Genomic DNA, 14,578 nt, shown 5'->3' with positions numbered 1-14,578 from the left:
TGAGAGTGAGCAGACCAGCAAGGGAGCAAAGGGGGCAATCAGGCTGGCAAGGGGGGATCAGTTTGGGATGAGCAGGCTGGCAGCAAGGGGTTGGTTGGGGGCAAGCAGGCCAGCAGGCAGAGTGGTTAGGGGTGATCAGGCAGGTAGTCAGGTGAGTGGCTAGGAGCCAGTGATCCAGGGTTGCTAGGGTTTAGGCAGTCAGACATCAGGCAGTTGGACATCCCCCAAGGAATCCCAGATTGGATAGGGTGCAGGCCGGCCTGAGGGACACCCCCTCCCATGCATAAATTTTGTGCACTGGGCCACTAGTTTCTTAATATTAAAACAAGGATATCAGCACCAACCTAATTATATTCTATACACTGTATGCTTTTAACACACATAACCTGCCAGTCTGTGGCTTCACATGTTGTAAACACTCCATAACTATTGTTTCTTTTCCTTACATGCTGTTCCTTTCATATTTATCCTATTCATAGAGGACGTGCTGTCAGGGAAGAGGGAAAACATGAGATCATAGGATTAGGAGCAAAAAACAAACTTGAGACATTAAAAGAAAGTCCAAAAGATACAGATGCAATTTGTGGTAACAAAACGTTCTTTACTTGGATTTAGAAAAATCAATTCTTCAAATACAGGGTGGAAAAGACCAGAATTATTTGCAGTGCATGTGAAGAAAGAAACGAGGGCACATTGAGTACAAGTCTGCTGCTCATACAGCAGAAGCAGTCCTGGGCCGCATTATTGTAAGTCTCATGTTCACAGAAAGAGTGGCAAGAGTCCATGTCTCTGTGTGGGTCAGCTCACACCCGGGTTGTCATGCCTAGTTCTGGGCATCAAAATTCAAAAAGGACTTGAGCAAATTCAACAGAATGAATTTGAAATATGGGATGCATATAAAAATCAAAAGACTGAACAATGATATAATAGCCAGAGTCGTAGAGGATATAGTGAGATAATCACTCCTGTGGACAGCTGGTCAGGATGAAATTGGTGTAACCTTTCTGGAGGACATCTTGACATGGATCAAAACCTTTAAATATGTCACTATCCTTTGACCAAGCCATTTATCTTTCTACTCTGAAAACATTCTGCACTTGGATGCATAGGGAGGGATGTGTAGAAAGAGATATCTTTTAGGAGCATGCAATGCAATATTATAGTGAAAAACTAAAAACAACATAAAAATTAAACAATAGGGGATTGTTTACATAAATGATGATCCATTGATACAGTGGGATATTGCAGACATTAAATGTTATTCTAATCAATACTTAATGACATGGGATAATGGGATATATATATATATATATATATATATATATATATATATATATTATTTGCTTAGTTTTAATTTCCATAAATGATCTCAGTTCATGTTAAAATGAAAAGAAATCTCAGTGTTCAGAGAACACTATAAATACTTTAGTAGAAATAGGCATAGATATAGTTACAGATGAAGATATTGATACACATGTAAATCTAGATATATATCTAGGCATGTACATATGCATACATATATGATATAGTGTAATTTATGCAATAGCAAAAGTGCAAAGCATATAGTTGGATCCCAGTATGTATTTCTGACATAAGTGAATGGATAGATATATCCTTAAATATTTTAAACAACATTTACAAAATGTACTCACATTATGAGACAGTAAGATTCATTTGCAAAAACTTGCAAATAGATGCATGGTTAGAAACTAGAAATAAAGAAGTCAGGTGGAAGCAATAGTATTATTTTTATTTTCTTCTTATTTTCTCAAATTTCCTACAATAAATATGCATTGACTCTGTAATCCAAAAATAGACATAATTTTTGTAAAGCATATGATGTGAGGAATGTTGAAGATATTAGTGGGAATACTAAATTGTATGTAAAGATTCTAAATGGCACATGAGCAATCTTCGGCCACCTGAAAGGCCATCGTATGGATCATGAAATAGCCTGAGCCTGTGATTCCAACCAACTGGACAGAGCCTAGAGGGTGGAAGCTGCAGGGAACTTGATTCTTGGCCAACCTCACAGGCCCAATCTGCTCTTCCATGCTATTGTTCCTTCTGGATTGGCCTCTGCAATTCTAATATCTGCCATTTATGACCTGTAGCTGCAGGGAACTTGATTCTTGGCCAACCTCACAGGCTCAATCTGCTCTTCCATGCTATTGTTCCTTCTGGATTAGCCTTTGCAATTCTAATATCTGCCATTTATGACCTGTGTGACCTTGAGCATGTCATTTGTAGTGTCTCTCACACTCAGTTTTCTTATCTTTCCAATGGGGACAACAAAACCTATCTCCACCAGCCAGAACAGGTTTGGCTTAGTGGATAGAGCATTGGCCTGAGGACTGGAGGGTCACAGGCTCGATTCTGGTCAGGGGCATGTGCCTTGGTTGCGGGCACAACCCCAGTTGGGAGATTGTAGGAAGCAGTTGTTCCATGTTTCTCTCTCATGGATGTTTCTAACTCTCTTTCTCCTTTCCTCTCTGTGAAAAATCGGTGAGATATATTTAAAAACAAAACAAAACACAATAAAACTATTTCTTCCATTATCCTGAGGGTCACATGAGTTGCTATCTTCGGGGAGAAAGTAAAGGTTTGTTAATTGCTATATAGTATTTGCTAGATGTTCATGTCTTTTCCAGCCATACAGTATGTTAATAACAGGACAGACTTAGGACTTGGGTCTCTGGACACCCACTTCATTTTCCCATTGCCCAGTGCTGCCACATGGTGACAGGTGACAGGTTAGAAGGAGTGTGGATGTTTTCCTAAGACTAGGGAGTGTTCTGGTTGCCACCCATAGTGACTGAAGACAACAACAATCCTATGCCCATGGATTCTAGGAGACATGAATTGATCCAGGAGAAAGGGAAGGTAGGTTGTTTCAGCTCCACAATGACCAGGACTCAGCGGGAAATACTCGGACAGCTGTGGGCAACTCTGATGGCTGGGGAATGGAATCAACTAGAAACTCCTTTTCTCACATGTTTGCCCCCTTGCCTGGGTTGTTTGAAAAGCTGTGACTGGACCACTTACCCTCAGCCTCTCCTCATATCTAAGACTTCTCTCAGCGCCATGGCCAGTTTCCAAAGAGCATTTCAACACAACCATGCAGAAGCTGCACTGCCTCATATGGCCCAGTCTCAGCAGGTCAGTGGAGTCATTTCCTTTGCAGCCTCTTATTAAAAGTGCACCCCTACCGCAGTCCAGATTCAAGGGCCCCGAACTAATCTCCATCTTTGATGGGGGAGCAGCCAAGTCCCATTATAAAAGAAAATGTGGGATGGGAGAGTGTACTGTGGCCTTCTCTGGGAAATCCAGCCTCCCACAGGGAGCAGAGGAATATTCCAGAAGGCGAGATAGATTTTTGGGCCAGAATTTGAGAATAAATTGAGAGATCTCTCTTCTTGTTTAGTGGGATGGCCATAAATCTCTGAAACAGCCATTTTACAGAAAAGGTCATCTGAGGGATGCACTTTTAACCTGCAGCAATAAACAACCAAAATTTAAAAATAAACATCACTTTTATTGTCTTTTTTATTAATATTCATTGGAGGAAAATTTAAAATGCAGATGAGCAACAGTAAGGAAAAAACGTTAAATGCTCCCAATCTTACTATCCAGAGAATTACCTTAATATATTTATTTTTATTTGCATGTATATATACATATATGCATACATTTACATACTTTCTGTGTGTACATTTTAAAAACAGAATAGGATCGTTTCACACTTACCGTTCCCCAATATGCTTGTTAAAAGTTACTTTGTAACTCTTGATCCTGAACATTTTTTAGATTTCTCCTGTCCATTTTTTATACTATGCTGTATTTGTTTTTGCTGCACACACACAGTGGAAGTCGCACTAAATACCTGCGCTTGTGTATGAGTAAGTGTACGTGAATGTTCTCTTGGCATTCTTCCCTGGACACTTTTTCACTCAGCAATGCATCATGGAGAGGACTGCATGTCAATAAGTATAGATCTATGTCACTGTATTTAATGGTGTCATGAAAGTCTGTTTTAGAGACATGCCATCGTTTAAATCAGTTCCCTGTATGTGGGCCTCTGGCCATTTCTACTTTTTTCCCTGAAGTTTTAAATAGTCATGTTTAATTATATTTTACCATAAAGAATTTTTAACCATAAGGATCAGTTTAAAAAATTTAACATGAGTCCCCAGAATGCTCCAGGATCATCTTTCCTGAGGGATCAGATAAACCATGTTTGAATTCAGATCCTGTGACTGCAGATATGGGTCTTCGCTTCTCTCAGCCTCTGTCTCCACATCTGGAGGAATAAGAATATGGTCACGTGTGCATAATGTGCCTGGCACTGTGCCCAGCATATGGCAGTGCCCGATGGCAGGTAGCAGTTGAGGTCAGAGCCTTTCAAGAAGTGGATGCCTACGCACATCTGAGGTGTAGCCCCAGAGCTCAGAATGATGATCCCCTGTGTGGTTTAGGAGGGACTGGAAGTTATAGCTGCTTTGGTCCTCTTTCTGGAACTGGTACCATTTGCATTCCCTGGGTGGCTGGGGGTCAGGTGGGTTTTTACATTCCCAAGCTGCATATTTCTCTATCTGGCGCATTCCTGGGCAATCTGAAAATGCAATATTGCTGTCACCAGCTCAAGGAAGACACAGAGCCTGAATAATTTAACATGTCACCACCATCCATCATGGTAGCAAGAGTGCGGGCGATGGAGGGTGTAGCGGTGGGCCTGCCGAGGCGCCGAGCAGGACAGCCCAGGCAGAGAAGGTAGGCCTCAGAGAACAGGGAGTTGATTTCCCAGGCCCCGGCAAGACTGCTCAGTCTCGCTCCTGCTCCAGCCTCTCCCATCATATAATTCTCTACTTGCTTGGGTGCCCTGATTTCGCTCCAAACGTGGGCTCAGGTTCCTAGTTTGCAGCCAGATGTTTGTGTCATCTCTGGGAGCCTCTGAATGTCTTCGTTTATTTTCCAGTAAAATTGAGAGAATTCCCCTGTGGTGGGCGTAGCATCATGCCTGGAGTATCTTAATTGCTTCCTCACCAGAAAGGAAGCTCCAGGAAGTCAGGAAGTCTTAGAGTGCTGTTCACCGCCTTATTCTCAATGTCTAGAACAGGGTCTGGTATGAATAGACACTGAGTCGATAATTGTTAAATGAATGAACAAACAAATGAGTAATTTATTATTATTATTATTATTGTTGTTGTTGTTATTGTTGTTTTGAAATAATCATCGGGTCCAAGATGAATGAAAGAGTCACCCACTGCTTTCTGAGGCATGGGTTCAAGACTCAGGGTGCCTGAGCTGGGTCCCTTTCAGTGTGGCTCAGTCTTGTGCTGTTACAAAGAGAACATATAGTCTATTATATTTTTTTAAAAATATTTTACTTATTGAGCTAAGGTTCACATCACATAACATTACCCATTAACTATTTTAAAATGTATAATTCATTGCCATATTGTGGATTCACAAGTTTATGCAACTATTACCTCTATGTAGACCCAGACATCTACCTTACACTCAAAGGAAACACAAGACTCATTAATATCAATTTGTATTTGTCTTCTCTCTCTGCCCAGCCCTGGCTGCCACCACTGCTTTCTATATCTATGAGTTTACTGATTTTGGATATTTTATATAAACAGAATAGTATGACAAATTAACTTTTAAATCTGGCTTTTTTTTCCCCCCCACTTAGCAGAACGTTTGCAAAGTTTATCCACATTATACCATATCAGCATTCCCTTTTTAGGGTCGAATATTCCTTTTTGTAGATATTCCACATTTGGTTATCCATTTATCAGTGGGTGGACATTGGTGTTTCCCTCTCCCCCACCCCCCCACCTTTTTGCTATTGTAAATAGTATTTTTGTGAACATTCGTGTATTGGAATGCCCTGTCTTCAATTCTTTGGGAATAGCCCTAAGGCAAATGGCTAGGTCATGTGATAATTGTGTGTTTAACTTCTTGAGGAACTGACAAACTATGCTCCATGGTGGCTGCACCAGCTTGCATTCCCACCAGCAACACATGAGGGTCCAGTCTCTCTACATCCATTCCGACACCTGTTCTTGTTCCAGGCAGTTGACCATGGTCAGCCTGGTAGATGTGAAGCAGTTGCTTTCCTTTGGCTATGACTTGCATTTCCCTAATGACTAACTTTTTCATGAGAGCGGGGGGTTGTCAATAAGACAGAAGCTAGGTTCAAGTTTGAGGGCGATGCCATTTGTAACATATGTGATCATTGGTACGCAGCTGTGAAATTCTGAAGGTTGGATTGCCCTCTGTGAACCTGAGATGATCTCTGCCTCTCAGACTGCTTGTGGAGTGTGGGTGGGATACTGCGCAGGCAGGCCCCAGAGCAGCGCATATCCCTCTGAGGTCTGTGCTTGGCCCATCTTCTTCATGGCGCCACCTCATCTCATTTGGGACCAGCAGAACCAGGGACTCCTGGAACAGGGCAGGGGACCTTATGGCTCCTCTTCCGTCCTCCTGCCAGTCTCTGGCTGTTCGCACTTTCTCTCGGCTCCTAAATGGAAGTATGGGAGCAGCCCTGAGTAATGAATGGCTATACTTTAGGTCACAAAGTCAACAATTTCATATTAAAATGCTAGCAGAGGGGGCCCTTTTCCATTCCACTGAGTCCTTTCCAAGTCAGTCTGTACCTGGTCTGTGGCCCCGTCAGGTTATATGGACACTCAGAGGCTAGATGTCCTGGGTGGCTGCCACCTCCCCAAGATGCCACGGAGGCCAGGGAGTCACCCCCATCGGTGCTTCTTTCCTCCTAATATTTATTATTTGGTCAAGCCTCGAATAAATGAATCTGCCTTACCATCCCTATTTGTGGTGGTCTATGTGTCAACTACTTCCCTGCAGTACTCATACCTTCCCTCGTAATATCCACGTGAGCTGAGAGTTAGTGTCCCTCTTCTTTAAAGATGCATTCAGAGAGATTAGGTGCCTTGCCCAAGCTCACTCCGCTAATAATGGAGATAAAGAATTAGAACTCAGATCTGACTTCAGTGCCCTGATTCCTTCCCACAGACCAGCATGACCTCCCTGGGTCCGTGGATGAAGCCAGTGCAGAAACCTGCTAGAGGCTAAGTGCCTTAGGGCAGAAGCAATGGCCATTGTCTTTTAATGGAATCTGAGCTGCACCATTTTTCTTCCACTTCACATTAAAAAATGATTCAACACCTTTGTGGGGCCTGTGCCTTATTCGTCTCTCTCCTGTGCCCGGATCCTGGTCCTTAATTATGCTCAGGAATAGTGGCTGTGCAAGTGCTGCCAGACCTGCGTTCCATGCCACAGTGGGCGCCTGACGCCTGGCTATTGTCTACTGAGGTGGGCTTATGTATAAAATACACACTGGATTTTAAAGACTTTTTATGCAAAAATCTATAAACTATTTCAGTGTCATAACTTACACTAATTCCATGTTCAAAGGACAATGTTTTTAGTACATTGGGTTTAATACAATACATTCTGAAAACTAATGTTTACTTTTACCTTGTTAATGTGGCTACTAGAACATTGAACATCGCATGTGTGGTTTGCATGATATTTTTATTGGACAGCTTGGTGTAAAGGCAACCGCGCTGAGCCTCAGTTTCCATCCTGAAAATGGTACCTTGGTAGCTAAGAGGGGAGGTGAGGGTCAGATGGATGGGGATGGGGCAGCGGGACTGGAGAAGCATCATGGTAGCCAGGAGCATGGCATGTATGTGCTTGGACATGTGGATTGCTGGAGGCATCCCTAGGATATAGCTAAGCCTGAGGGAGTTCCTACCAATAGCACAATCACACGGGTTCACAGCAGGAGCTGTGGGAAGTGGAAAACATATACTGGCATTGGGAGCAAGCCACAGGCCTGCGTGCCTCTCTCCTGCCCTTCCTGGTATGCACAGCCATGAACTCATTCTCCTGTTCCCGAAGCTTCTGAGACATCCATCCTCAGTGCTCCAGGTCCTTCAGCGTGTCCTCTAGCAGGTCCTTCCCAGTCAGTGCTCCATCTGAAGGGGCTGCCACCTGCCCACGCTCCCAGGGGTGCCCCAGCTCTCACCTCTCCTTGGAACTCCATTTCCTTCCACCAAAGCCTCATTCATCCTTCCAGCCCCGACTCCATCTCCCTTCCTCCACAAAGTCTCTTAGGCACCTGTGCGGTGACGGTTGCTCTCCTCCATATTCTGGGGTCTTGAAGTGTGGAGAGCATAGCCACGAAATAGGTTCAAAGCACCTGTCACCGTGACTAGCTTGTGATCCCCTGGTTGGCCACGACCGGTTGTCTCTGTATGTCCAGTGTCTGGCTCTGGGCCTGGCACACTGAGCACTTGGCTGGAATGTGTGTGAAATCAAGTTGCCTGGAGTGTTTACTTAGAGGCAGCCTCATCGCACTAAGCATCCAATAGAGCTATCAATTATTTAGCAGCCACCATGGGCCAGGCGTTTCACACATCCTGTCTCCTTTCATCCTTAAGGCAATCCTGCAAGGTTAATAGCTGTTGTCCCTGTTTTAGCAAGAAGGAACCTGGGGCTCAGAAAAGGGTTGTACTTCCTCAAGGTCACACCGCCCTGGGGCTGCCAAGCACTGGGCAGAACCCCAACTCCTTCCCTAAGCCACGCCCACCCCTGGGTTTCCTGGGGTTGTCCATCTTGGGAAGGAGGAGGGTCTCACAGGCTGCCCAGGCCTAGGTGACTGATGGATGTGCTTCCTTGCAGGGGGCATCAGCTTTGGGAGAACCAAGGGGACGTCGGGGTCCGAGGCAGACGATGAAACGCAGCTGACGTTCTACACGGAGCAGTACCGCAGCCGCCGCCGCCGCAGCAAAGGTAACGGAGGCCTTGGGGAGGTTCCAGGACCACGTCATAGGAGGAAAACCCTGGCGGCAGATTTCGTGTGAAATGACAGACCCTGAATCTTCTTCACCCTGGTGGTTCCAGCCCAGTTGGCACTGGCTAGACTAGTGGCCATCACCATCCCCTTTCCCATCAGCCTCTGTATTCTTTCTGTCCCACTTCATTCCTCTAAGGATGTAGGGGTGATTTTTTTTTAAGTTTGTACTGTTACAGAAAAGCCAGCGCAGGAAGTGAAGTAACTAAGAAAATCAGTTGGAAGGGGAAGAGGAAGAAGGAAAGTTATTGAAAGGCAGGTGAAATCCCTGCGGGCGGGGCCACCTGAGCCATACTGCTGGGTGGTTCTTAGAGCCAGCTGAGGGTATAAGGTAGGATTCTCAGACATCAAAGGGCCAATGGAAACACACTCAGCAATACAATGGACAGAGGCTACTGGGCAGAACCAGCATTTATTCAGGAAATTCTACTTTTCTGATACCAGACCAGACGGACAGTTGGGCCCCATGATCTTGACACCCTGCTACTCTCTGGGCTGGGCCTCCAGCAGGTGAAACTAGCATCACCGAATAATTTTTGCTCACAAGGACATGCAAAGTAAACATAAAAAAGCTGGGCCGGGGCTAAATCCACCAAGGGCTGAGGTCCATCGTTCTTGGGGATAAGATGTGCTCTGAAAAGAAAATAGACCATATTTCAGGCAGTTACCTGTGAATATAGTTCCTCACCCCTGAGCGTTTTTGTAAGGATGAGAAATTAGCAAGTTCAAGATCTCATTCCTGGAAGAGAACCCTGTGAGGAAGGGCGGCTCTGTGGGCTTGGAGCAGGCCCTGGGAAGAAGCAGGGACTTGTCCTGGCTGGTTTGGCCCAGTGCATAAGAGTGTTGGCCTGCAGACTATGGGGTCCTGGGTTCGATTCTAGGCAGGGGCATATACCGGGTTGTGGACTTGTTACCCAGTAGGAGATGTGCAGGAGGCAGCCAACCAATGATTCTCTCTCATCATTGATGTTTCTCTAGCTCTCTTTCTTTCTCTCTCCCATTTCCTCTCTGAAATCAATAAAAATATATTATTAAAAAAAACACACACAAAAAATGCAGAGTCCTCTGGCAACCACAAAGTCAGCTCATCAAGGCACATGGCAGCCTGTGACCCTCGTGCCTCTCCAACAGTGGTAGGCAAACTGCGGCTTGAGAGCCACATACCTCAACCAGATTGAAGATGTTTTTAGCGAAGGCCAGCTTAAGGAGTACCCTAATTCAGTTAATAACAATGTATCTACCTATATAGTTTAAGTTTAAAAAATTTGGCTCTCAAAAGAGATTTCAATCCTTGTACTGTTGAGATTTGGCTCTGTTGACTAATGAGTTTGCTAACCACTGGTCTCCAAGAAGTGGCTGGGGAGGTGCCTGTGTTTGGGAAAAGGCTTCCCCACAAAATGATCCTGCCTGCATCCCACCCATGTGTGATGATGCTCCAAGAGCACAGATGGTACAGCTTCTCTGGGCTCCTTTTGCTCTTAAGCAAGTTATCTTCCTCCCCTCTACCTCAGTCTTCTCATTTGTGAAATGGGTCTCGTAACTGCCTCACAGAAACCTGAGGATAGATTTTGGTTATGATGTATTAAGAAATCATTGGTATGCAGCCTTGCAATTCTGAAGGTTAGATTGCCCTCTGTGAACCTATATCAAGGGTATCTATATATCAAGGGCCTGGTATATATCAAGGGCCAAAGAAGTAGACGCTATTAATGTCAGGTCACTCCTTGTTTTCCATATCTTGCTATTGCCGGTGCCTTTCACTGAAAGGTCCCCCCGTGGGGGTACCTGGGTTGGCACATCACCCGGGAGGGTTTTGCAGCCTCTGCAACCATTTGCAGAAGCGGCCTTGCCTCCCCCTCCTCCCCGTGTCTGGGCTGGCTGGTGTCTGCGGCATTGGAGATTTAGAAGCTGATGATGGATGCTTCTTGACCTGTCTTCTCCCTCTCCCCAAACTGCTGCCAGAATTCTGCTGGGCAAGGTGGTGGGTCTCCTCTGCAGGACTGGGCTATTTATAGCTAATTGGGAATGCATCCATCATTGAGCGTTCCCCCTCGTAAATCAGAGGTAAACTTAGCAAAGCAAAAGCAAACCACAGGACGTGAGGGAAGTGACTTGGCCCAGTGCCTCGGTGCCTCTGTACACTCCAAGGCCGGGCTGTGTTTTCATGATGGCGAGGATGCCGGGGCTGTGTGCCCTTCCCCCCCGGATATCCCCCCACACACACACCTTCTCCTGGCCCTCTTACCAGCTGAATGGCAGACCCACCTATTTCATCTCCGCCCTCCACGTATTGTCCAAAGTGACAGTCCCTCTCCCTCTACCTCTGGTCCTCCCACGTCTTTCTCTCCATCCTCAGTACCCCTCTTGCCCAGGGCCCTGCAGGGGGCTGAGTGGTGCTGGGGAAGATTATGATACATTTTTTGGGAGAAAAAGTATAACCAAATGCTATCTGGGTGTTTGTCACTGTCCCAGCTTTGAGAGGGAAGAGAGAGATGTGGGGGCTTCCCAGAAGAGTTGAAGCTGGAACATGACCTGGGCAGGTAGGGCCCTGTCGCTGTCCACCCACATACGTGAGCCAATGGTCTCAGTATTCTTGTCTTTGAAATGGGGTGGCAGTGCATCCCTCTCAGGTAACTCTGAGGGTTAAATGGGAACACAGGCATCTCCTTTGTAACTATAAGTCTCAGCAATAAGTTATTCCTTTTCCCATTATAGCCGTCCTAGCCCCTGTCACCTACATTCTCTGCTTAAAAACTGCTAGTCACCTTCTCAAGGGCCTCACGTCACTGTCTTCCAACGCAGTAACATGTAAGTAGGGATCCCGTCGCCTCTCTGCTTAGAAGGTGGAATGTGAACTTCTTACTACTTACAGACCTGAGGGTCCGGCCTGCCTGTCACCCCAGCGCGGTTTATTCCTCCCACTCAGGCCTCCTCCCCAGCACTGTCCTGCCAGAGCCTCCCAAATGTTCTCTCCTGGCACACTGCCTAAAGAGGTCTGTTTGTCAAGCAGAAATAAATAACCATTTAGCCCATCACTTGCTTGGGTTTGCCAGTTCTCATGGTATCCTACAAAAGCAGCCAATGATTGTAGGTGCCCAGTGGGCAGAGTTTCACCCTTTCTTAACCAAAGGTGACATGCCACACAGCCAAAGGCACTGGGCCCAAGGTGAGGCAGTGCGTATTGAAGTCTATAGCCCAACCCTGGCTCACCCAGGGACCCTTGGCAAACATGTCTCCTTGGAGCCTGAGCTTTTCTCTCTGTCAAACAAGGATATTTATGCCTCATGTTATCAAGTCTGAAGCTCATTCTGGTCTAACCTAGACTTATGGAATAAATGCCTTCTAAGCATGATGTGGGGCATTGTGGGAAAGGGGTCCGGGGAAGCTAACACAGGTAGCGATGCTGAAAAGGATGGGATAGGGCAGTGGTCGGCAAACTGAGGCTCTTTGACCCCTTGAGTGTGGCTCTTCCACAAAATACCACGGCCTGGGGTGAGTCTATTTTGAAGAAGTGGCATTAGAAGAAGCTTAAGTTTAAAAAATTGGGCTCTCAAAAGAAATTTCAATCGTTGTACTGTTGATATTTTGCTCTGTTGACTAATGAGTTGGCCGACCACTGGGATAGAGCATAATTGAAGGTCCCCATGAAAAGTGCAGATAGCATGTTGAACAGAGGCAGAGCAGACACAACTGCTGGGTGAATCCATTAGTGCAGGCACCAGCAGGGGCCTCCTGGCCCAGCTCTGCAGGCGGCTGTGTGGCCTTAGGCTAGCTCCTGCCCTCTCTGGTCCTCATTCTTTCCAGCCACTGGCTGCTTTACCAGTTCTAGAAACCCAGGTTTTCTGGTTCCTAATCCTATGTACTTTCCTCTAAGCCTTGCTGATTATTATTCATCAGCAGGGCATGAATGTTCCTTGCTTAGCTTATTTGTTTTAGGTGCTTGCTTTAATTTGGCGTTTCTTAAGCTGAGATTTTTCCATCATGATAAGAACTATTGAATCATAAACAAAATGTCGTGCTCCTTTGTATGGATGTGTACATTTTTTTTCTTTTTGATCCTCCCCTGACAAAACACGTGCACACACACACGCACGCATGCATGCACACACAAATGAATCCTGTTTAGGAGGAAAAGAACAGGTGAGGGAATGTTCAAGCTGCATCTTCAGCAAAGGAGTCCTTTGGGGATGGAGGGTAGGAGTCTGTTCTGAAATATAAGCTGAGAATGCAGAGACGGAGCGGGGACTCCAAGGAAGTGGGGTGGGGGCCGCTAAGGGGTGAAGGCTGGGCCCTGGCAGAGCAGCACCTGCCACGGGTGTGAACAGAGCTGCATTCATGGGCCAGGGGGGACCGGATGCCAGAAACTGAACAGGTTCACATCTGTGGTTTCAGGAGTGATGGCAGGCTGGCTGGAGAAGTAGGCAGGAGCCTCTCCATCCATCACTTCTAGTCAGACTGAAAGGTGTTTGCAGTCCAGGGATAGATGGTCCATTCGGTTTTTTATTTCACGCACAAGGAAACCAGGGCTCAGAGAAGGGAAGCATATTGCCCAAGGTTACACTGTTTCCTTTCCTGTTCACAGTAGGTGAATCTGGGCAACGAACTAGGCATGGATGTTCTCTGAACGCCTCTTATTCCTGAAGCTTTACTGTAAGTTTGAACTTACTTTCACGCTACAACCTTAGGTAATCTGGGGTCCTTCTAGGTTGCTTACAGGCTTCAGAATCTGCAGCAGACAGAGGTCCCCATCTTTGCTTTGCTATTTCCAAGTCGTGTGGCTTAAGACCGTGGTCTGTAAACTGCGGCTCATGAGCCACGTGTGACTCTTTGGCCCCTTGAGTGGGCTCTTCCACAAAATACCACGGCCTGAGCGAGTCTATGTTGAAGAAGTGGCATTAGAAGAAGTTTAAGTTTAAAAAAATTGGCTCTCCAAAGAAATTTCAATCGTCGTACTGTTGATATTTGGCTCTGTGGACTAATGAGTTTGCCGACCACCGGCTTAGGAGGAGACATCTGCCTTCTCTGAGCCTGATTCTCCTGGGTAAAGGAGGACATGTCCTGGCATTAGTCCTGCTACTCCTCCTCAGTCTCACTGAGAAGGGTAAAGAAGACAATGTACGCTGAGGACATGTGTAGGAGGTGTGCCTGCCATGCGATCGCTGTTCACTAAGTGGTAACCCGCTAAGTTATCCTGGGCCAGACATGGCTCCATGGACCTTTCCCAAGGTGCTGGCCTGCACAACGGTCTTGCTTGTAGGAAGGTGTAAAAAAAAAAAGTAGACATTCTCACTTTCTCTAAGTATATGAACTTGGTGGGTGGGCCTCTCGGGCATTGTGGAATGGCTTTTTCTTCCGCCATCCTAAGGATGGCTCTTTCACAGGTGCGCCTGCAGGCTCCTCTGCCCGCCCGGCTGTAGGTCAGGCCACTGGGACCCGCTGCTCAGAGAAGCACACACTGAAGACATAGATTTCCACTCCTTCGCTCTTTACCAGAACTCTTGCCTTGGGCATTAGCTTTTGGTGATTTGCGGTAGGGGGATGCGTTCCTCTCGAAGGTTCCAGTAGCTTTTGGGAGAGATTCTGGTTTCCCTCAAGCTGGAATTTGGATTCCTCTTGCAGAAAGAACTGAAAAAAGGCAGAAACCCAGCTTTGATCTTTGCCTGCATTTGGCCCTATTTAAGGAGATAT

The 14,578-nt window shown here is 46.1% G+C and overlaps 1 protein-coding gene across 3 annotated transcripts in view; it reads left to right on the top strand.

Annotated features, from left to right (window-relative positions):
* The window catches only part of ASTN2 (astrotactin 2), a 700,161-nt gene that overhangs the window by 235,885 nt on the left and 449,698 nt on the right, over nt 1-14,578 (top strand). For all 3 annotated transcript variants that reach the window (XM_045579858.1, XM_036432815.2, XM_036432814.2), the window contains one exon: nt 8,719-8,829. In XM_045579858.1, coding sequence (XP_045435814.1) covers nt 8,719-8,829 — 111 coding nt within the window. The remainder of the gene's footprint in view (nt 1-8,718; nt 8,830-14,578) is intronic.

The sequence above is a fragment of the Pipistrellus kuhlii genome, unplaced genomic scaffold (assembly GCF_014108245.1).
Source record: "Pipistrellus kuhlii isolate mPipKuh1 unplaced genomic scaffold, mPipKuh1.p scaffold_m20_p_12, whole genome shotgun sequence".
Classification (NCBI taxonomy): domain Eukaryota; kingdom Metazoa; phylum Chordata; class Mammalia; order Chiroptera; family Vespertilionidae; genus Pipistrellus; species Pipistrellus kuhlii.
This window is presented reverse-complemented; position numbering and strand designations above follow the sequence as displayed.